We start from the raw sequence: 24,259 nt of genomic DNA, 5'->3' as shown, positions 1-24,259 counted from the left end.
GGGTACCTTCACATCGGTAACGTTCCACTTCAAACTTTGCTTATTCTAAATCTTGGCCGGGATTTTCCAGCTGCATTCAAAACCGGAAAATCCCATCTGAGGTCAACGGACCTTTGCATGGTCCACCACCCACTACAAATCCCGTGGTGGGCAGGACAGGAAAATTCCTGCCCTTGTCTTATTTGTGACTGAACTCGTTTCCCATCTCACGGATACTTCTTCAGTGGTTTTGGCATTATTGCCGACAGCAGGTTCCTGCCATAACTGGTGAACGGTACGATTTTGCATGCCCTAGCTCATTTACCCTTTCCAGCATTTTCCACTGCCTGAGCTATCTCCATCTAAAACCTATATATTGACCTCTGCAGGTAATCTCCATTGAATCACCTCATTATTACCCCGCACTCTAATCTGCCCATAGCATATCATTCAAGGTGGCTTCAAAATTGCAATAAGAGCATAAGAACTCGGAGCAGGGGTAGGCCATCTCGCCCCTCGAGCCTGCTCCACCATTCAATAAAACCATGGCTGATCTTTTTATGGACTCAGCTCCACTTACCCGCCCACTCACCATAACCCTTAATTCCTTTGCTGTTCAAACATTTATCTATCCTTGCCTTAAAAACATTCAATGAGGTAGCCTCAACTGCTTCACTGGGCAGGGAATTCCACAGATTCGCAACCCTTTGTGTGAAGAAGTTCCTCCTCAACTCAGTCCCAAATCTGCATTCTCTTATTTTGAGGCTATGCCCCCTAATTCTAGTTCCACCTGCAGTGGAAACAACTTCCCTGCTTCTATCTTGTCTATTCCCTTCATAATCCTATGTTTCTATAAGATTCATGCTTCTGAGTTTCAATGAGTATAGCCCCAGTTTATTCAGTCTCATAAGAACATAAGAAATAGGAGCAGGAGTAGGCCATCTAGCCCTTCGAGCCTGCCCCGCCATTCAATAAGATCATGGCTGATCTGTCGTGGCTCAGTTCCACATTCCCGCCCTCTCCCCATAACCCTTAATCCCCTCTCTTATCAAAAACCCATCAACCCGCGTCTTAAAAATATTTAGCGAGGTAGCCTCCACCACTTCAACAAGCAGAGAATTCCAGAGATTCACCACCCTTTGAGTGAAGAAGTTCTTCCTCAACTCCATTCTAAATCGCCCCCCCCTTTATCTTGAGGCTGTGCCCCCTAGTCCTACTGTCCTTTCTGAGCGGGAAGAGTCTCTCCACCTCTATCCTATCCATCCCATTCATCATCTTATATGTCTCAATGAGATCTCCCCTCATTCTTCTAAACTCTAACGAGTACAAGCCAGGTCCTCGCCCACTCACTCGGCCTATTCAGATCTCTCTGCAGAGATCTCCAGTCCTATTTGTACATCCTGCCTGAAGCCAGAACCCAGTCAGGTTCGGATGCCATCCATACCAACACTAAGACACCCTGCAGCACTAACGCAAGCGTCCCAGCAAACTTCTCCTTCCCACACCACATTTTCAGCTATACATCGAGTAGTGAAATGCATTACTGCATTTCATTTTATAATTTGAAACTTTAATAGTGACGATGTGCCAGGCTCCCACTTTTAATACCCATCGGGCCACTGGATAAGAACAGCACTGGACTCAGAAGATGGAGAATAGAAATATCAAATATGGGCTCTCTAACAGTAACTACACCGTGTTTAGGGAGATAATGAAGATTTGTAAGAAAGGCACACTGCTAATCGTAAGTGATTTTAATGTACATATAGATTGGATGGATCAAATTGACAATCTGGAAGATGAGTTCACGAATGTTTTTGAAATAATTCCTTAAAGCAGCACGGTCTACAGTCAGAGAGCAGGCTATTTTAATGTGTAAGATAAGAAAAATGAATGACTTAATAATGAGGGAGCCTCTAATAAGCAGTGATCATACCATGATTGAAATCTGCATTCAGGTCAAAGAATGGGTCTAAGACTTGAGCTTTAAACTCAAAGGCAATTACAAGGGTATGAAGATATGAGCTGGTTAAGGTGAACTGCGAAGTAGATCAGTAGAGATGGAATGGCAGACATTAAAGGGGATAATTCATAATACTCAGAAAGGTTGCACTGCAGTGAAAAAAAACTGCACAAGAAGGGATGCAGCATTAGTGGCTAACAAAGAAAGTTAAAGATAGGATTAAACTGAAAGAAAAGGTGCACACTCCTACAAAGATTAGTCATAGGTCAGAAGGTTGGACAAGATTTAAAAAGAGAGGCTAAATAAAAATAAAGGAGAAATTGAAGTACCAAAGAAAGCTAGCTAGAAATATAAAAGCGGATTGGATCGTAACGGTTTCTTCAAGTATTTAAAAAGGAAAAGAGCAACTGAAGTAAGCACTGATTTTCTGGAGTGTGTCTGGAGTTAAAAATGGAAAATAAAGAACTGGCAGAGAAGTTGAGCGAATATTCTGTCTCTTCACTGTAGAAGAGACAAATAACATCCCAAAAATACTTCCAAATCAAGAGGTGAAAGGGACAGAGGAACCAGACCAAACACAATTACAATGATAAAGGCGAAGAATCATAGAATCCTAACAGTGCAGAAGCAGCCCATTTATAGAGCTTAAGGCATAGGGATTAATATATTCACAGACAAAAAAGGGGTTGTTAATGAACTAATGGTATTCTTAAATTAGAAAGAGTGCAGAAAAGATTTACTAGGATGCTATCGGGATTTGATGGTTTGAGTTATGAGAGACTGAATAGACTGGGATCTTTTTCTTTGGAGCATCTCTCCTCATTAGCCAACTCCAGAATCAACCTAGTGAATCTCCTCTGCACTCCCTCCAGTGCCAGTATATCCTTCCTCAAATAAGGAGACCAAAACTGTACACAGTGCTCCAGGTGTGGCCTCACCAGCACCTCATACAGCTGCAACATAACCTTGTTGTTTTTAAACTCTATCCCTCTGGCAATAAAGGACAAAATTCCACTTATCTTAATTACCTGCTGCACCTGCAGGCCAACTCCTTGAGATTCCTGCACAAGGACACCCAGATCCCTCTGCACAGCAGCATGCGGCAATTTTTTATCATTTAAATAATAGTCCATTTTGCAGTTATTCCTACCAAAATGGATGACCTCACATTTACCAACATTGTACTCCATCTGCCAGACCCTCGCCCACTCACTTAGACTATCTATATCCTTTTGCAACTTTCAACGTCCTCTAAACACTTTGCTCTGCCGCTCATCTTCGTGTCATCTGCGAATTTTGGCACACTAGATTTGGTCCCCAACTTTAAATTATCTATGTAAATTGTACACAATTGTGGTCCCAGCACTGATCCCTGACACACATCACTGATCGCCAGCCAGAAAAACACCCATTTACCCCCACTCTTTGCTTTCTGTTAGTTAACCAATCCTCTATCCATGCTAATATATTACCCATAGCAGTCTTTGGTGCAGCACCTTGTCAAATGCCTTCTGGAAATCCAGATACACCACATCCACAGGTTCCCTATTGTCCACTGCACATGTGATGTTCTCAAAGAATTCCAAAAAATTAGTCAAACATGACCTTCCCTTCAAGAACCTGTGCTGCGTCTTACCAATGGGACAATTTATATCCAAATGTCTTGCTATTTCTTCCTTGATGGTAGATTCAAGCATTTCCCTACTGCAGAAGTTAAGCTTACCTGTCTATAATTACCTGCCTTTTGTCTATCTCCTTTTTTAAACAGTGCCGTCACATTTGCTATTTTCCAATCTGTGGAAATCGCCCCAGAGTCCAGTGAATTTTGGTAAATTACCACTAGTGCAGTTGCTATTTCTCCCACCATTTCTTTTAGTACCCTGGGATGCATTCCATCAGGACCAGGAGACTTGCCTACTTTTTAGCCCCATTAATTTGGCCAACACTACCTCTTTTATGGTAATGATAGTTTCTAGGTTCTCACCTGCCATAGACCTCCTGCCATCAGTTTTTGGAATGTTATTTGTGTCTTCCACTGTGAAGACTGAAACAAAATACCTGCTCAATGTCCCAGCCATTTTTTTTCATTTCCAGTTATTACATCCCCCTTCTCACCCTCTAAAGGACGAATGTTTACTTTAGCCACTCTTTTTCGCTTTATATATTTGTAGAAACTTTCCAATATCTTTCAGTTTAGCGAAGCAAGTCACAAGCAGTTTGTCTGCACTCTTTCCCCTTGAATTAAACTTGAATTTCTGGGGTACGACTGATGGTTTAGGTTGGAAATGTGACTTGGTATCGGGCGCGCTTGGGGCTGTGGGACTGTGAATCAGATTATAAGCACTCAGGAGAATTGCCTTGTTCCTCGCCTCCTCCCCTGTTTCATTTGCGTGGAAGTAATACCCGAAATGCTCTACATATTGCGTCCAGTCCTCCACAGAGGAGTCAATCCATCTTCTGCTCCTAATTCCTATGTTATCTGCCTTTCAAAAATGTTGACTATTTCTTCCTGAATTTGAGATTCTGATAGATTATGTGGATTAGCCGTAATAAACATGTGATGTTATGGGGCAGTGCGTGGGAGATTGGGTAAGATGCTCTATCACAAGAGTTGGTGTAGATTTAATAGGTCAAATGACCTCCTTCTGAATTGTAGGGTTTCTATAGTTCAATTATATTGCACATCAAGGCCTCTGGAAAATTGAGAACAGGATTTCATAGAATCCTGGAAGTGCAGAAGGAGGAGGCCATTCGGCCCATCGAGCCTGCACTGACCACACCCAGGCACTCTTCCCATAGCCCCACGTACTTACCCTGCTAGTCCCTCTGACATTGAGGGGCAATTGAGCATGGCTAATCTACCTAACCCACACATCTTTGGTATTTTTTAAAGTTTATTTACTAGTCACAAGTAAGGCTTACGTTAACACTGCAATAAAGTTACCGTGAAATTCCCCTAGTTGCCACAGTCTGGCACCTGTTCGGGTCAATGCACCTAACCAGCACATCTTTTGGACTGTGGGAGGAAACCGGAGCGCCCAGAGGAAACCCATGCAGACACGAGGAGAACATGCAAACTCCACCCAGACAGTGACCCAAGCCAGGAATCGAACCTGGGTCCCTGGCACTGAAGCAACAGTGCTAACCACACTGTGCTACCGCACTGCCCATGGTACCTGTTTGATATCGGCACTGCTGAATTGTCTCTGTCTCTGTGATTCATGCCTTGCCCCCTTCTCAATGTAGAAAGAAATGGAATCTACTGAAAATGGGGAAGGGACTTGCACATCCTGGTCCCGTTCATCATTGGAAAGGTTTCTGGAGGTGGCCCAACTTGGCAAAAACCCAGCCCACAGTTCATGGGGGTAAAGCTATAAGAAACTGAGTAGTCTTCAGGCTTGGTAGACAGTGAAGCCAGTTGTTAATGCTTTTAGTTAATGTTCGTCGTTGATGGGTGAAACCTTGGAGTTGACTGGTTGGTTTCACTCCACCCTGCCCCAATCTTGAGCTCTAGATCACCCCATCAGTTAGCACTGCTGCCTCACATTGCCAGGGACCCGGGTTTGATTCCCGGTTTGGGTCACTGTCTGTGCGGAGTTTGCATGTCCTCACCGTGTCTGTGTGGGTTTGTTTTGAGTGCTCAGATTTCCTCCCACAGTCTGAAAGACGTGCTGGTTAGGTGCATCAGCCGTGCTAAATTCTCCTGAGTGTACCCGAACAGGCGCCAGAGTGTAGCGACTAATGGATTTTCACAGTAAGACTACTTGTGACACTAATAAATAAACTTTAAACTTCAAAGACACTGCAGAGGCAAGTGGCAAGGCTGAGTTGTGAGGCATGTGTTTGTATTCGTGTTCGTAAGTCATTCATTTCCATTCCTGTGCAGCAAGTTACACTTGCCTGCCTTGATCTTTATCTACTATTACTCCACATTCCTGAATAGTTTGGCCTTTCTGAGCTCCTTCCTCATTTGGTGTCATTAACAAACCTTATCACTTTGTATTGTTATTCTGAATCCAAAATTGTCCTTGTCCGCAAGACCTGTGGCGCTTTAGCCAACTTCGCCTCACTCTCTGACAGAATAAATCCGCATTGGTTCCTGTCTGTACTGGGTCTAGACTGGGTCTGCACTCGTTAGAGTTTAAAAGGCTGAGGGGGGATCTTATAGAGACTTCCAAGATAATGAAGGGGATAAATAGGGTAGAGGTAGAGAGATTCTTCCCACTTAGAAAGGATAGCAGGACAAGAGGGCACAGCCTCAAGATAAGGGGGGGGCAGTTTAGAACGGAGTTGAGGAGGAACTACTTCACTCAAAGGATGGTGAATCTCTGCCCGTTGAAGTGGTGGAGGCTACCTCGTTGAATATATTTAAGTCACGGGTAGATAGGTTTCTGATAGACAGGGGAATTAAGGGTTATGGGAAGAAAGCGGGAAAGTAGAACTGATTCACTTCAGATCAGCCATGATCTTATTGAAGGCGGGGCAGGCTCGAAGGAGCAGGAGAAGGCCATCTGGCCCTATTCCTTATGTTCTGTCCACCAGCCAATTTCCTATCCATGCCCAAGATTTAGATTGAAGTGGCAACATATGGTACAGCTAACATGAGTTGAGATGAGGTAGGTTGGTTTTTCTCACCTAATTGCTATGCGATTATAGATAGATATCCATTTTGAACTTCAAAAATGATCCATTAGAAACAGTTTTTGTTCATAATGAGTCCTGTGTATATAAACTTGTAATTAGACATCATTACAATACAATTTAGTTGAGTGCAAGTCCAAAAAGAAGGTAAGATGGGTTGAAAGTTGTTTTTTTAATGTATTAATTCGAGAGACATGGGGATCGTTGGTTGGCCCGTTTATTGCCCATCCCTAGCTTCCCTTGTACCACTGAGTGGTTTGCTAGGCCATTTCAGAGGGCTGTTAAGAGTCAACCACATTGCTGTGGCTCTGGAGTCATATGTAGGCCAGACCGGATAAGGACGGCCGATTTCCTTCCCTAAAAGGCATTATTGAACCAGATGGGTTTTTCCAACAATCGACAATGATCATCAGTAGATTCTTAATTCCGGATATTTTATTATTGAATTCAAATTCCACCATCTGCCCGGGATTTGAACCCGGGTCCCCAGAACGTTAGCTGAGTTTCTGGATTAAAAGTCTGGCGATAATACCACTAGGCCATCGCCTTCCCTAACTTGACTTGCAAAGTTGAGTTTGTCGATGATTGTTTGCTTGACTGATTTTATGCTTATGTCTTCAGTTGTACTGAAAAATGGCCTTGCTGATCAAAATGATTTTAAATAAAACTTACCTGCTGTGAAAAATGACAGCTTTTATAGTGTAAGCAAGTTGCTTTATTTGTCTAGCAAAATAACATCTAAGGTCAAAACCGATTGCATTTTGTAAGTGAATCAGAACAGCTGCTGTGAGAACCAATGCCGGGAAAATCTTATTCATCCTTATCCTCACTGATCTACCTGTTACAGATGTACCTATCCTGGATAGTATTGTTAGGAGGGACCTATGCCCAGTCCTTGTGGAAAGATAGGATTCTCAAGCCATTCACACCAACAGAACTCTCCGATGCCACTGCAGTGAACTGAATTCTTGGCTGAGTGCCAAATTCTCCGTCCTCACTGGCAGCAGGGGGAGCGAGTGGCCAGAGAATTCTGGTCAAAGTCTTGTCTTCACACTAAGTACACCCTCCGCAGTGTTGTGGGGCAACTCAAAAACTGGGCACCTCAACCCAAAAACTGTGGGATATCTGCAGAAGCAGAAATGCATTCAGTCATAATCTGTGACCTCGTAGTCTGGCATATCCCTCATTCTCCCATTAGGTGTGCAAGTTAGTTGTATTGGCCATGCTAAATGCTCAGTGTGCCTGAACAGACGCTGGAGTGTGATGACTTTCCCTTTTTCCCAGGGTGGAAGAGTCAATTACTAGGGGGCACGGGTTGGAGAAACTGGGATTATTGTCCTTTGAACAGAGAAGATTAAAGGGAAATCTAATCAATGTATTGAAAATGAGAAAGGGATTTAAAAGGCAGTTGGACATGTATTTGGAGGGGACTAATGTGTAGGGTTGTGGGACAAGGTTTAAAGGCAGATGAGGCAGATCTTTTACACAGAGTAATGGATGCCTGGAACTTGTTGCTGTTGGAGATAGTGGAAGCGGATATGGTAGTGACTTTAAGGGAGTGTCCTGACAAATACATGAATAGGATAGGAATAGAGGCATATGATCCCCAGAAGGGTTGGCGGGGGGTGGGGTGGTTTAGTTCAGTCAGGCAGCATGGTCTGTGCAGGCTTGGAGGGCCGAAGGGCCTGTTCCTGTGCTGTAATCTTCTTTGCTTTTTGTTCTTTCCTTGTTCTTTTTGACCAAGGGATTTTCACAGTAACTTCATTGCAGTGTTAATGACACTAACAAACAAACTTAAACTTGTTATCAACCCTGATGATATGAAGAGTGGAGGAGACCATACCCAGAAGATGAGAGTCAGGGATGCATAAAACTGAGGTGCTAATCTGATGATGCTACACACAGAACAACATTCATCATAAACAACAGGCATCAAGTGATAAATGGTTCTCAGCAATATTGCAACCAACACGGCACGGTGGCACAGTGGTTAGCACTGCCGCCTCACAAGGCCAGGGACCCGGGTTCGATTCCTGGCTTGGGTCCCTGCCTGTGTGGATTTTGCACATTCTCCCCATGTCTGCGTGGGTTTCCTCTGGATGGTCCAGTTTCCTCCGCCGCACCAAATATATGCAGGTTAAGTAGATTGGCTGTGGTTAAGTGCGTGGGGTTACAGGGGTGGTGGGCAGTGGGACTGGGATTGATGGTCTTTCGGAGCATCGGTGCAGAATCCATTTCCTTCTGCATTGTAGAGATTCTGTGGCAATTCAGAAATTGTTAAGAATAAATGCATCATTATCTGTGTATCAGTATAAACCTGATTTGAAGTTTCCACAATGTAGGGGTCTGATTATTTCCACTCGTGGGAGAGTCATTGAGGTTTACAGCATGGAAGCAGGCCCTTCAGCCCAACCTGTCCATGCTGCCCTTTTCTTGTTTAACCACTAAGCTAGTCCCAATTGCCCGCCTTTGGCCCATATCCCTCTATACCAATCCTTCCCACGTAACTGTGTAAATGCTTCTTAAAAGACAAAATTGTACCCACCTCCTACTACTACCTCTGGCACCTTGTTCCACACACGGACCAGAAAGTATAACCTAAGAGTGAAGAGTCAGCCGTTTAGTCTGTGGAAGGATGTAGGAGGTGGGTTGTTAAATATATTCAAGGCTGAGATAGATTTTTTTTTAATCAAGGAATTGAGGGTTATGGGGATAAGGTGGAAAAGTGGAGTTGAGGATTATCATTATCAGAGCAGTCATAACCTGACTGAATTGTGGTGTAGACTCAATGGGCCGAATGGCCTACTTCTCCTCCATCTTACAAAGGCATTTTCATTACTTGGAGATAATGACCGGAATGTTTTACCCTCCTGGGAGCAGAGGGCAGAAGAATGTGTAGGAGAAGGTCCTAAAATTGGGTGGCATGGTGAGGTAGGAGTGTCATGTTTGTTGCTACCTACCCTCACTGTAATTTTACCAACTGTAGGTGAGGTGTCAGACCGCTTACCTGCCCTTGGGTCCATTGAGTCTCGTGAGTGGGCCATTGATGGCATCGAATGTAATAAAGTTGTGCAAGGTGTTTTTAATCTTTAAATATTTCTCTCTCTCTCTCTCTCTCTCTCTCTCTCTCTCTCACAAACAGAAACAAAGTTCCTCTCGGACTTCATGCTAACCTCTCTGAGGGTTTGCCTGTATGTGAACAACTCCGACTGGGATCTTCCCTTGTCAACAAGGATGGCTTTTTCCACGGAAAGATGGGAATTAGGGAAGCACTGAAGAGTGGCCACATCAAACTGTCTGAGGTACGTCGTGAAAACCTGTTGCCCTCATGGTACCAATTACAAAATGTGCACATACTTTGGATGTCTGCATCCATAGGGGGATAGTGGCATAGTGGTATTATCACTGGATTAGTGATCCAGAGACCAGGGTAATGCTTCTGGGGACCTGGGTTCAAATCCCACCACAGCAGATGGTGAAATTCAATTTTTAAAAAATCAGATAATAATGACTGTGAAACAATTGTTGGAAAACCCATCTGGTTCACTAATGCCCTTTAGAGAAGGAAATCTGCCATCCTTATCTGGTCTGGCCTACATGTGACTCCAGAGCAACAACAGTTTTTTAAACGGCAAACTACTCAGTTAAAGGGTATTTAGGGATGGGCAATAAAGTCCTTGCCAATGGTGCCCACATCCCATGAATAAAAAATAAATGTTGTGACTGCAGTTACTTTATTTATTAGTGTCACATGTAGGCTTACATTAACATTGCAATGAAGTTACTGTGAAAATCCCCTCCTCGCCACACACTCTGGTGCCTGTTCGGGTACACTGAGGGGGAATTTAGCACGGACAATGCACCCAAGCCAGCACATCTTTCGGACTGGTGGGAGGAAACTGGAGCATCCGGAGGAAACCCACGCAGACATGGGGAGAACGTGATTAGCACTGAGCTTTCATAATTGGCTAACTGAATAAATGATCTCATTGGAGAATTCCTCAGTCGTTAAACATATAATAATTTCTCTAAACCTTCAGATGTGACGACACAGTCAGAAACATGGAATACAATGGCAATTAGACATCATGCTGTCCCATGAGAAACATTCTCAGTGTAAAAGCACTAAATATTGTTAATATCAAATGAGGAAAGGGCTTGTTAAAAGCTGTGATCTAAATCAGAGGTACAAAACATACAATCCTTACAGTTCATGATTTATTTCAATTCACAGGCTTGTGTTGTTCCCAGCATCTATTACATTTTCTATCTTTTTGGGTAAAATTATTTTTTCAGTGTCTGTTTCCTTCTACATGTTCCTGTGTTCAGCTTCTTAATAATCCAGTGTCGGATAAAAAAAATTCTAATATCATTAGAATCACAAAAGCAGTGCAGAAAGAGGCCATTCAGCCCATCGTGCCTGCAGCGACGACAAGCCCACCCAGGTCCTATCCTGTAACTCGATGTATTTACCCTGCTAATCTCCCTGATACTACGAGGCAATCAAGCATGGCCAACCCACCTAACCTGCAGTGGGTGGAGTGTGGGAGGAAATTGGAGCACCTGGAGGAAACCCATGCTGACATGGGGAGAATGTGCAAACTCTACACAGACAGTTTACACAAGGTTGGAATTGAACCCAGGTCCCTGGGGCTGTGAGGCCACCCATTGTGTTTATTATGATGAAAAACAACTCTGCAAAAACAGATAAAGCCTTTCCTTGTGACCTCTATCTTTTAGACTGACCTTCCCTAGTCCGGTTGTAACCAGTTGGGTGGAATTGAAATGTTAAGAAAGCGTTTCAGAATTCTCACAAGCACCCACTCTTCAACTCTCCTCCTCTCCCAAAGCTGGACAGGCACAAAGTAGCCAAGGCTGCCCTGTACTTAAGTGACCACCCTATACAATTGGCACATCGACTCTCCTTCACTGACCCATCAGGTAGAATTTTACTGGCACGTCCACCCGCGGTTTGTACGATCCTGCCTGAGGCCAACGGAGAATGCTGTTCTCTGAATCTCGCCTGCCCCCAGAACTGGGGTGGGCGTGCCAGTAAAATTCCGGCTCTCAGTTCAGATTTGAGACAGCTCTGCACTGGGTTAGTGTGTGTAATCCACTTTTCTATTGACATAGCGCAGCTGCACCACAAGGCTGTGTTTTGGACAGACCAATAGTGTCTCTAAATCTTATAACATTATTCCCATAACACCAGAGATTTGTTCCCTTCCCAAAACACCACCTGTGTTTGCTGCTGCTATTCCCCACATTCTGCCCTTGGCCCAGATTTTTTTTACCCCACATCAAAGTGATGCAAGATTTTTAGTGCTGGGATTGAAACCTCCCAGAGCACGTCCCTGTTTGTGTTTGTCCTGCCTGATGCTTTGCTGGTGAAATATCGTAGAACCACAGAATCCCAACAGGGCAGAAGGAGGCCATTCGGCCCATCAAGGACCAACATCAATCTGCCTTCCATGCCATATCCCCGTAACTCTCTTTATCTGCTCTGCCAATCCCCCTGATGCTAAGGAACAAGTTAGCATGGCCAATCTGTCTATCCTGGACATCTTTTGGAGTGTGAGAGGAAACCAGAACGCCCGGAGGAAACCCACGCAGATACAGGGAGAATGTGCAAACTCCACACAGACACTGGGATTGAACCCGGGTCCCTGGCACTGTGAGGCAGCAGTGCTAAGTGCTGTGCCGCCGTGCCGCCCTTATTGCAAGTGCTATATAAATGCAAGCTGCTGTTACATGAAGTACTTCTCCATTCCTTAATTAATAGTATGCTTGTTGTTTTGAATAGCTTGAAGATGCTTCAGACTTTTAAATGGAATTTTAGAATTGGTGATTGAGTTAGTTCTTTCTGATTTATGGTGAATGGAGCAACTAACTTTATACAGGTCTGCTCCTGATTTAATCCTCTAATCATAACACTAATGAACATCTTGACACCTTTGGTGACCAGAGTTGGGGGTTAACGCTCCCCCAGTCTTGCACAGTGGTTAACACTGCTGCCTCACAGCGCCAGGGACCCGGGTTCGATTCCCGGTGTGGGTCGCTGTCTGTGCAGAGTTTACACTTTCTCCCCATGTCAGCGTGGGTTTCCCCCGGGTCCTCCAGTTTCCTCCTACAGTCTGAAAGATGTGCTGGTTAAGTGCATTGGCAGTGCTAAATTCTCCCTCAGCATACCTCAACAGGCACCGGAGTGTAGTGACGAGGGGATTTTCACAGCAACTTCATTGCAGTATTAATGTAAGCCTGCTTGTGACACTAATAAATAAATAAACTTTAAACGTTGTCAACAAACTCACTCTTGCTCGTACTTACAAAACTAGCCCCAATTTTAACTGCCTATTGTACCCTGTATGTACTGCAAAGAACTTGTCCAAGCTCTGTCGGTAAAAGCGTTCTATAACTGTGGCATGCAGATCAGTTACAGCTTTGAATGCCAGTCTCTGCTTTGCCAATCAAAACATGCTGGCTCTGACCTAGTGTGAAGTATGTGCACTTGGCAAAGTGCCAGAGCCTGATTGATGCCCATGGAAACCAGACCAGAGTGCAAGAAGAGGTCAGTTCATATTAATTTGTGGAAGGTTTCTGAGGCTAAGATTAAATTGCAACCACCAGTTTGCATAAGCTGGCAATTTCTACCCCGCTCCATGTTTGGGTGGTGACGTTTCTCTGTTAACTCGCCCAGATTGCCATCCCTCACGCCTAAGCCTAGGTGGGGCTGTTATTTTCTCCCAGCATGTCCTCCTACACTCTTCATTGAACCTGGGTTGATCCCTGGCTTGGTGGTAATGATTGAGTGGGGGACTTGCTGGGCCACGAGATTACAGATTGTGGCCGAGTACAATTCTGCTGCTGCTGATGGCCCACAGCACCTCAAGGATGCCTAGTCTAGTGTTGTCAGGTCTGTTCAAGGTCTATCCCATTTAGCGCGGTGGTAATGCCACACAGTACAACAACGTCAACGGGGTGGCACGGTAGCACAGTGGTTAGCACTGCTGCTTCACAGCTCCGTGGTCCTGGGTTCGATTCCCGGTCCGGGTCGCTGTCTGTGCGGAGTTTGCACGTTCTCCTCATGTCTGCGTGGGTTTCCTCTGGGTACTCCAGTTTCTTCCCACAGTCCAAAGATGTGCGGGTTATGATTGGCCATGCTAAGAAATTGCCCCTTAGTATCCAGGGATACGTAGGTTAGAGGGATTAGTGGGTATAATAGGTAGGGATATGGGGATAGGGCCTGGGTGGGATTGTGTTCGGTGCAGACTTGATGGGCCGAAGGGCCTCTTTCTGCACCGTAGGGTTCTATGGTCAAGCTGAGACTTTGTGTCCACAAGGACTATGCGACCACCATTCCTACCAATACTGCCATGGACAGGCACATCTGTGGAAGGCAGGTTGGTGAAGATGAAGTCAAGTATGTTTTTCCCTCTTGATGATTCCCTCACCATCTGTCGTAGTCCCAGTCTAGCAGCTGTATTCCTTTTAGGACCTGACCAGCTTGATCAGAAGTGGACTACCAAGCCACTCTTGGTGATGGACATTTGAAGTCCACCCACCCAGAGTACATTCTGTGCCCTTTCCACCCACAGCGCTTACTCCAAGTGGTGTTTGACGTGGACTACTGATTTATCAGCTGAGGGGGGACAGTACGTGATAATTAGCAGGAGATTTTCTTGCCCGTGTTTGACCTGATGCCATGAAACTTCATGGGGTGCAGAGTCGATGTTCGGGACTCCCAGGACAGTTCCCTCCCAGCTGTATACCACTGTGCCGCCGCCACCTCTGCTGGGCTCTCCTATCAGTGATACAGGACATACATTGGAACACTACCTGTAAGGTAAGATTCTGTGAATCTGACCACATCAGGCTGTTTCTTAACTCGTCCGTGAGACAGCTCTCCCATTTGTGACACGGCCCCAGATGTTAGGAAGGAGCACTTTGCAGAGTGGACAGGGCTGAGTTTGCCGTTGTCACTTCCGGTGTCTAGGTGGATGCTGGGTGATCCATCCGATTTCATGTCTTTTTGTTTTCTTTGTAGCGGTGGTTTGCTAGGCTATTCAGAAAGCAGTTAAAAGTCAACCACATTGCTGGTGGGTCTGGAGTCACATGTAGGTCAAACAGGTAAGGACAGAGGGATTCTTTTCACTCGAGGTGATGAATGTTTGGAACACGCTACCTCTGACAGCAGTCATTGAGTTTGTTCGAGAGACAGGTCCACTCCGAGACAGTAAAAACGTAAGGGATTATGGGATAGCATGGGAAAATGGCATTCAGCCATTAGCTAATTGAATGGCAGAGCAGATTTGGGGAGCAGAATGGATTACTGGTCCTTGCTTCCTATGGCAGATGTTTGTTGGTGACTCTTGAAAGGACTGTTCATGTTTTGCCGTAATCTCACTTTGATTGTGGCTTCTACAGCAATGACGTGGGGAACCTCACTCACTACCAAAAGGAAGTGTAGCCAGCAGCTTAATCCAATTGGCGCTCCTCAGTCAGGTCAGGGCATGAAGACGAACATCTCGCCAGGGCTATCCCCACACCCCCACTTCTTGCTTTCAGACAACCACACAACCTCAAACAGACCATTGTTCGCAGCAAACTACCCAGCCTTCAGGAGAACAGTGACCACAATACCACACAACCCTGTCACAGCAACCTCTGCAAGACATGCCCGATCATCGACATGGATACCATCATCACACGTGAGAATACCATCCACCAGGTACATGGTAAATACTCTTGCAACTCGGCCAACATTGTCTACCTGATACGTTGCAAGAAAGGATGTCCCAAAGCATGGTACATTGGGGAGACCATGCAGACGCTACGACAACGGATGAATGAACATCGCTCAACAGTCACCAGGCAAGACTGTTCCCTTCCTGTTGGCGAACACTTCAGTGGTCACGGGCATTCAGCCTCTGACCTTTGGGTAAGCATTCTCCAAGGCGGCCTTCACGACACACAACAGCGCAGAGTCGCTGAACAGAGACTGATAGCCAAGTTCCGCACACATGAGGACGGTCTCAACAGGGATCTTGGGTTCATGTCGCACTATCTGTAACCCCTGTGACTTGCCTGGGTTTGCAAAACCTCACTTACTGTACTGTCTGGAGACAATACACATCTCTTTAAACTGTGATCAGTGCTCCTTCCACTCACATTATCAGCCACTTCAGGTCTTGAACAGCAGGTTAGGTGTAAGGATTCGCATTTTAATCAGTAATCTCTAAACTGTCTGTGCTTTATATGCTCTGTCTGAGGCCAGAACTCTCCATTCACCTGACGAAGAGGCAGTCCCCTCGAAAGCTAGTGAGTCTATTATCAAATAAATAGGTTGGACTAAAACCTGGTGTTGTCAGACTTTTTACCCAGTTTGCATTATGCCAGAGGTACCTAAATTGGCAGAGAAGGGGGCATGATGATGTTATTGGTGAAGTGGGGAGTGAGAGTATTGAAGAGGATGATGGTTCACAGCTTTGAGAAGAATCACTTTGGAGCAAATGGTGCTACCAGTGAACTTTGTCACTTTGCTCTTCCTGCAGAGAGGAATACAGGGGGAAGGTGCAACTGGTACAGGGCAGCGTAGTGGTTAACACTGCTGCCTCACAGTGCCAGGGACCCAGGTTCGATTCCTGGCTTGGGTCACTGTGTGCAACGTCTGCATATTCTCTCCGTGTCTGCGTGGGTTTCCTCCCACAGTCCGAAAGATGTGCTGGTTAGTTGGATTGCCCCTTTGGTGTCGGGGGATTAAGGGTAAATGGGGATAAGGCCTGGCGGGGGGGGATTGTGGTCGGTGCAGACTTGATGGGTCAAATGGCCTCCTTCCACACTGTAGATCTTATGAATGGAGCAATAATGTGCAGAATACTCCAGCAAATGTTTGACTTAATATTGTAGGGACCCAGAGAGTGCGAACCTTATAATTGCTGTTATTGTCTATGTTTGTTTGTCAGAAGGCCATTTCAGTGGATCAAATGGGCTCCTTTGGTAAAATAATGACCCTGACCATACCTTCACTGTTTAATGTAACTTAACCCTGGAGACGTACAGGGAATAAACAGTGAAATCCAACACCTGCATTCAGTGTGTTATCATTTAGTACGACGTGTAGAAAACTGTACATTTGCTAAATCCGTTTTCTCCCACAGGATGCACTGTGAACTTAATGAATATTATGTCCACGTAACAGAGAGAGGGTTGCCTCAGAAGTAACCAGACTCATTGAGGGTCTCATTTCAAGCAAGCATGTTGCTACAGGGCATATTAACTAAACATATGATTCTGGGAAGTTTATATATAGCTTTACTGCACCACTCTCAGCCCTTCCACCCACTTAATTATCAGATATTCTTATCCAACTTCCAGTGAGCAGAAACTTCCTCCGATTAAATACTGGGAAGATTGAGCCATTTCTCTTTGTCACAATCACTGCTCCCCTCGCTACTCCATCCATAGCAACACTGCGACTGAACCAGGCTCTGTTCATAACCCCGGTGTCATATTTAACTCGAAGATCAGCTTTCAGCCATATGTCTACCTCGTCACTGAGGCTACCTATTTCTACCTGGGTAACATTGCCCATATCCATGGCAGTCTGTTCCTCTGCTGCTCAAACCCTCAGCCATTGTCTTAATTGTTTATAAACTTGACTATTCTAAATAGGATAGATTCAGAAGGAATATTCTGGATGGTAGGGGAATCCAGAACTAGGAACCATAGTTTGAGATTCTGATTTCTATGTAATGCACTCCTGGTTACTGCCCACATTCTACCCACTGTAAACTCAAAGTCATCTAAAACTCTGCTGCCTGTGTCCTAACTCATACTAAGTCCCATTCAGCCATCGTCGCTGTGCTTGCTGGCCTACACATCTTCCTTTTTAAGCAGTGGCTCAATTTTAAAATTCCCATCCTTGTCCCTAAATTCCTAATCCGCCCTCTCACATGCACACAGTTCATGGCTACACCCCTCATTATCTCTGTATTTGGCTCAAGGACCCTCTGGCATACCTGTACTCTTTCCCCAGTCTGGTCCCATAGTAGCCTTTTCTCTAGCTACCGCAGACATAACCGCTGGAATTCCTAAATCGCTCCATCTCACTTTCCTCCTTTTTAAGACGCTGCTTAAAAACCATCTGTTGACCTAGTATCTCCTTTCATGGCTCTGTTCAATGCCATGGGATGTAACAGCATGATATAAAAGCCAGTTGTGTAATATTTTTAAAATATGTGATATACTTTTGTTACTGGATCGATCATAGAATGCAGGAGGAGGCCATTCGGTCCATCAAGTCTGCAACGATCATGATCCCACCCAGGCCCTATCCCCGTAACCCCATACATTCACCCGAGCTAGTCCCCCTGACACTAGGGGCAACTTAGCATGGCCAGTTCACCTGACCTGCACATCTTTGGACTGTGGGAGGAAACCGGAGCACCTGAAGGAAACCCACGCAGACACAGGGAGAATGTGCAAACTCCACACAGACAATGACCCAAGCCAGGATCGAACCGGGGTCCCCGGCGCTGTGAGGCAGCAGTGCTAACCACTGCCATCATGCTGCCCCAATGGAAATATTGTTTTTATTTGAAAAGTCAGTTTCAGTTGCTGGATATTATTTATTACCCGTGCTTCCATTCCTTATTGGCCCTGATTTCATTCCGTCTCCAACTCTGTTCTAATTGGTCTGGATCTGGATGTTACATTTTATTCAGCGAGAAAGGAAAATGCACACCTTTCAGACATAGAGAGATGACATTCAGTGAATTTGATTTACATTAACTAGCTAATATGCCTTGGGGAAGGAACAGGGATGGATGTATATTTGCAATATATACCCCCCATTGGGAGAGAGTTCACTCAGGAATCCTAACCCCCCTTTATCTTGGAAGGAAGCCGCAAGCATTGGACCTGAAGATGTAAAGAGACATTGGGGAGAAAGAGCCCCCTCTATTAAACCATTCCCACGTTCTTGTCTCTCTCTTTCTGCCCCACTGACAGGCAGAGACTACTGTACATACACTGTACGACCAGCCCATTATTAACGTATGCTACTCTGAGTGCCACCTAGTGGACTAGATTCAGAAACCAAAACCAGAAGTAAGAGCGGTGATGGACAACCTAGGCTAGTGCGTTGGCTGCATGAATGACTCTCCATCATCTCATTGGGTCACAAGGTTGAAGTCAGGCTTGTTCACTAACTGTGGCATGTATTTAACTAAGGTTTAATACATGTCAAGTATTTCAAAGCGAGTTGTAGAAAATGCTTAATCATTTGCAAAACAATAGAACTATCATCAACTTCAAATGGTAAAAGCAAAAGAAATATTTACATTTTGGACACAGAGGGAGCGCACAGCCCTCACAGTTAATGTTGTGAGCTCTCACCACTTGCCCTTGCTTTAGGGGTGGACAGTGGTTAGCGCTGCTGCCTCACAGCGCCAGAGGGACCTGAATTCCATTCCTGGCTTGGTATGGACAGATATCAGCACATTCATGTCTTACCAGGTAAAAACTAGTGTTTAATAAAAGTGTTTAAGAAGAAAAAACACAGGTTAACAAAAAGTAGGGATATAATTTATTCAATTTAGTTGAAAGCAGACTGTCTGTGTGGAGTCGGTACGTTCTTCCCGTGTCTGCGTGGGTTTCCTCCGGGAGCTCCAGTTTCCTCCCACAGTCCAAAAGACGTGCTGGTTAGGTGCTAAATTCTCCCTCAGTATACCCAAACAGGTGCTGGAGTGTGGCGACTGGGTGATTTTCACAGTAACTTCATTGCAGTGTTAATGTTAGCCTACTTGTGACACTAAAAGGTAAACTTTAACTTATTCCACAGTGTTGATTGTATTTAACTGAAATATACATGAATAATATGGAACTCCAGATATTGAGTAACTTCAATGTATGTATTTTTATGAATATTCAAGGGCAGTTTTGTCTCACTATGTACTGGCCTGTTCCTTTAGCCTGAAAATCTCAAGGAAGAGGGAGAAACTGGAGAATTGTAATTAACTGTGACCTGAAGGACTTGGAAAAATAAATGGTATAATTTTGTTTTTCAAAGGAGAAATGCAAATTTAGTACTCTGCACCCTCCATAACTAAGTCGTAGCTAAACTAACACAACACAAGAATAATGTAATCGCAGCTTTCGAGAACTGATGATTTTGCGGTGTTGGAGCTGGTTCAAAAGCTCAAGATGAATTTATTAATAATTTAATTAATTCCAAGCAATTTAATTAATAAATCGCTTGGAAATTTCAGGCTGCAGATCAAGAGCAGCGCAGTGGTTAGCGCTGCTGCCTCACAGCGCCAGGGAGCCAGGTTCGATTCCTGGTTTGGGTCACTGTCTCCACAGAATCTGCATATTTTCTCCATGTCTGCGTGGGTTTCCTCCGGGTGCTCCGGTTTCCTCCGGGTGCTCCAGTTCCCTCCCACGGTCCAAAGATATGCGGATCAGGTTGATTGGTCCCACTAAATTGATGCTAGTGTCGGGGGATTAGCAAAGTAAATATGTGGGGTGAAGGGAATAGGGGCTGGTGCAGAATTGATGGTCAGAATTGGGCATCTCCTGCACTGTAGGGATTCTATGATTCTGCCCTGCAAGGATTCTGTGGATTCTAAGAGGAATCCACCTTGCCACTCCTACCTACCTAAAAGGCTCTAGTATTTATTACTCTTGAGATTGTTGTGAGCCAGGTTCTTCAATCTCTGCAATCCAAGCAGTGACAGTATTCCATAGTGCTGTTGGGTAAGAAGTTCACTGACAGCAAAAAAGTACTGGTAGAATGCTGCGTGACTTGGAGGGGAACTTGCAAGTGGGGCCTGCTGCTCTCTTTCTGGAGATCTCAGATTCAAATGTTTGTACTGGAGGAGCCTGGGTGAGTTGCTGCAGTGCACTGTGTGGGTGCTGCACACTGGAAGGAAAGTATTCAACCTGCTTACCTTTTACAGCAGTCAGGCTACTGCTGACCTGCTCTCTCTCCATTTTACTTGCCAGGTAGATCAGGAGCTAAGAGGACAAGTAGATCTGTTTTGTGAACTGACAGGACAGTTACCGCATCATATGGACGGACATCAGCACGTTCATGTCTTACCAGGTAAGAACTGGTGTTTAATAAACGTGTTTAAGGAAAAAAACACAGGTTAACAAAAAGTAGGGATATAATGATTCACTTTAGTTGAAAGTGTTAAAGAGGCATAAGCAGGCTAACATTTACCTTTAGAAAGATATTTAGAACATACAACACTACAGCACAAACAGGCCCTTCGGCCCACAGGTTGCACTGATCATGTCCCTACCTATCAGGCCTATCTATCTATATTTTTTGAATATAAAAGTAGGGAGGTCTTGCTGCGGCTGTATAGGGCATTGGTGAGGCCGCAGCTGGAGTACTGTGTGCAGTTTTGGTCGCCACACTTACGCAAGGATATTTTGGCCTTGGAGGGAGTGCAGAGGAGGTTTACTAGGCTGATGCCAGAGTTGAGGGGGTTGAGCTATGAGGAGAGGCTGAATAAACTAGGCTTGTACTCGTTAGAGTTTAGAAGAATGAGGGGAGATCTCATTGAGACGTATAAGATGATGAATGGGATGGATAGGATAGAGGTGGAGAGGTTCTTCCCGCTCAGAAAGGACAGTAGGACTAGGGGGCACAGCCTCAAGATAAAGGGGGGGCGGTTTAGAATGGAGTTGAGGAGGAACTTCTTCACTCAAAGGGTGGTGAATCTCTGGAATTCTCTGCCCGTTGAAGTGGTGGAGGCTACCTCGCTAAATATTTTTAAGACACGGGTTGATGGGTTTTTGATAAGAGAGGGGATTAAGGGTTATGGGGAGAGGGCGGGAATGTGGAACTGAACCACGACAGATCAGCCATGATCTTATTGAATGGCGGGGCAGGCTCGAAGGGCTAGATGGCCTACTCCTGCTCCTATTTCTTATGTTCTTATAACCCTCAATCCCATTTTAATCATGAATTTCAGATCTGCAGAGAAGAAAACTGCCAAGCACCCATTGGTTAATTTGACTTTTTTTTTTGGCCAGGTGTTTGCCAACACCGGTTCAGCAATGACCCTTATAACAACCCAATCTGAGCTTTGAAATATTTGGATAATGAAGATGTCCCAACAAAATAAGTAAGATCCCCAACAATTAAGGGATGTCGTAGAAACTTATAAAGTTCTAACAGGGTTAGAGTCATTGAGGTTTAAAGCATGGAAACAGGCCCTTCTGCCCAACTTGTCCATGCTGCCCAATTTTTACCAGTAAGCTAGTCCCAATTGTCCGCATTTGGCCCCTATCCCTCTGTACCCATGTAACTATATAGATGCTTTTCAAAAGAAAAAATCTGCCTCTACTACTACATCTGGCAGCTTATTCCAGACACTCACCACCTTCTGTATGGAAAAAATTGCCCCTCTGGACCCTTTTGTATCACTCCCCCCTCACCTTAAACCTATGCCCTCTAGTTTTAGACTCCCCTACCTTTTGGGAAAAGTTATTGACTATCTAGCTGGTCTATACAAAGAACAAAGAACAACCCAGCATGGGAAACAGGCCCTTCGGCCCAACAAGCCCGCGCCGCCGCATCACCCTACACCTATTCTACCCTGCGTATCTACAATTAGAACCCCTGACTTAGCCAGATTCAGGGGAGAATAGTGTCAATTTGGTAAAACCAATCAGCCTAAGAGCACATCTTTGGGGTGTGGGAGGAAACCGGAGCGCCCGGAGGAAACCCACGCAACCACAGGGAGAATGCACAAACTCCCACAGACACAGGCCCAAATCCATGTATCTGCACAGCTAGCAGTGCTAGTCACCGAGCTGTTGCGGCGCCCGTCTACCGGTCCAGGATCAAGCACACACACCGACACGAAGTACTAGGCCACTCCCAGAACCTCCAGGAGCAGCCCACGCACGACCCACCGTGTGCATGCCCCTCGTTTGACAACGAGGTGGACCTCCACCTGCGGAGTGAAAAGACAAAAACGTTAATCACAAGCCTGCCTTTCCGGTGTCTCCCGAGGTTCTAACCCTTATTCAATAACCCCTACCATAACCCTCCATCCTCGTTTCACTCATGTGCCTATCTAACTGAACCTTAAACGAGTCCAACGTTCCCGCCTCCACCACCTCACTCGGTAGCGCGTTCCATACCCCCACTACTCTCTGCGTAAAGAACCTTCCTCTCATATCCAAATTATACCTCTCCCCCCTCACCCTTAAATCATGTCCTCTTGTATTCATAACCAATCTAGGGAGCAGTCTCTCACTATTGACCCTGTCTATTCCCTTCAGTATCTTATATACCTCTATCATGTCCCCCCTCAATCTCCGTCTTTCCAAGGAGAACAGTCCCAGTTTCTCCAACCTTTCCTCGTAACCCAGCCCCTCCATGCCAGGCAACATCCTGGTAAACCTCCTCTGCACCCTTTCCAGAGCCTCCACGTCCTTCCGGTAGTAAGGTGACCAGAACTGGACGCAGTACTCCAAATGTGGTCTAACCAACGTTCTATACAACTGAAGCATTAGACGGCAGCTTTTAAACTCTATACCCCTTCCTATAAAGGCTAGCATTCCATAAGCCTTCCTGACAACATTCTCCACTTGTGTCACAACCTTCATGGATTTGTGAACCTGCACTCCCAGGTCCCTCTGTGTTTCTATACTCCTAATTTGCCTACCTTTAATCACATAGTTCCTCTCTGCATTATTCCTTCCAAAATGCATCACCTCACATTTGTCAGGATTAAATTCCATCTGCCACCTATCTGCCCAATGCACCAACCTATCTATATCCTGTTGTATCACCTGACAATCCACTTCAGTACCTGCCAACCCTGCCATCTTGGTGTCATCCGCAAACTTGCTGATCACACCACCTACGCTCTCTTCCAAGTCATTTATGTAGACTACAAAGAGGAGAGGTCCCAGTGCTGAGCCCTGCGGCACACCACTGGTCACTGGCCTCCAGCCGGACAAAGTCCCCTCCACAACTACCCTCTGTCTCCTATTGCCCAGCCAGTTCTCAATCCACCTAGCTACCTGACCCCGTATCCCACGCGCCTTAACCTTTTCTACCAGCCTACCATGAGGGACTTTGTCAAATGCCTTACTGAAATCCATATAGATGACATCAACGGCTTGCCCATCGTCAACCGTTTTTGTCACCTCCTCAAAGAATTCCACCAGATTCGTAAGGCAAGACCTCCCTCTAACAAAGCCATGTTGCGTATCCCCAATCAGACCACAACGCTCCAAATGCTCATACATCCTACCCCTAAGTACTTTTTCCATTAATTTCCCTACCACCGATGTCAAACTCACCGGCCTATAATTCCCAGGGTTATCCCTACTACCTTTTTTGAACAGCGGTACCACATTTGCCACCCTCCAGTCTTCTGGGACCTCACCTGTGTCCAAAGAAGAGACAAAGATGTGCGCCAGAGGCCCAGCAATTTCATCTTTCACCTCCCTAAGCAGCCTGGGATAAATACCATCAGGCCCCGGAGCTTTATCCGTCCTTACGCTACCTAAAAGCCCTAGCACTTCCTCCCTCGTAATAGATATTTCCTGCAGCTGATCCTCAGCTCCCTCTAACAGACCGCACGATTCCAAACCCCTCTCCTTTGTGAATACCGACGCAAAGTATTCATTCAGGAGCTCCCCCAT

At 45.3% G+C, this 24,259-nt stretch overlaps 1 protein-coding gene across 5 annotated transcripts in view; it reads left to right on the top strand.

Moving 5' to 3' along the window:
- The window catches only part of ydjc (YdjC chitooligosaccharide deacetylase homolog), a 70,551-nt gene that overhangs the window by 26,206 nt on the left and 20,086 nt on the right, over positions 1-24,259 (top strand). For all 5 annotated transcript variants that reach the window (XM_080208652.1, XM_080208653.1, XM_080208655.1 and 2 more), the window contains 2 exons: positions 9,726-9,885; positions 20,588-20,687. In XM_080208652.1, the coding sequence (XP_080064778.1) occupies positions 9,726-9,885; positions 20,588-20,687 (260 nt within the window). The remainder of the gene's footprint in view (positions 1-9,725; positions 9,886-20,587; positions 20,688-24,259) is intronic.

Source organism: Carcharhinus amblyrhynchos, chromosome 20 (assembly GCF_965287045.1).
Source record: "Carcharhinus amblyrhynchos chromosome 20, sCarAmb.v2.hapA, whole genome shotgun sequence".
In the NCBI taxonomy this organism is placed as follows: Eukaryota; Metazoa; Chordata; class Chondrichthyes; order Carcharhiniformes; family Carcharhinidae; genus Carcharhinus; species Carcharhinus amblyrhynchos.
The sequence above is the reverse complement of the archived record's forward strand: the minus strand, read 5'-3'. Positions and strand labels throughout refer to the sequence as shown.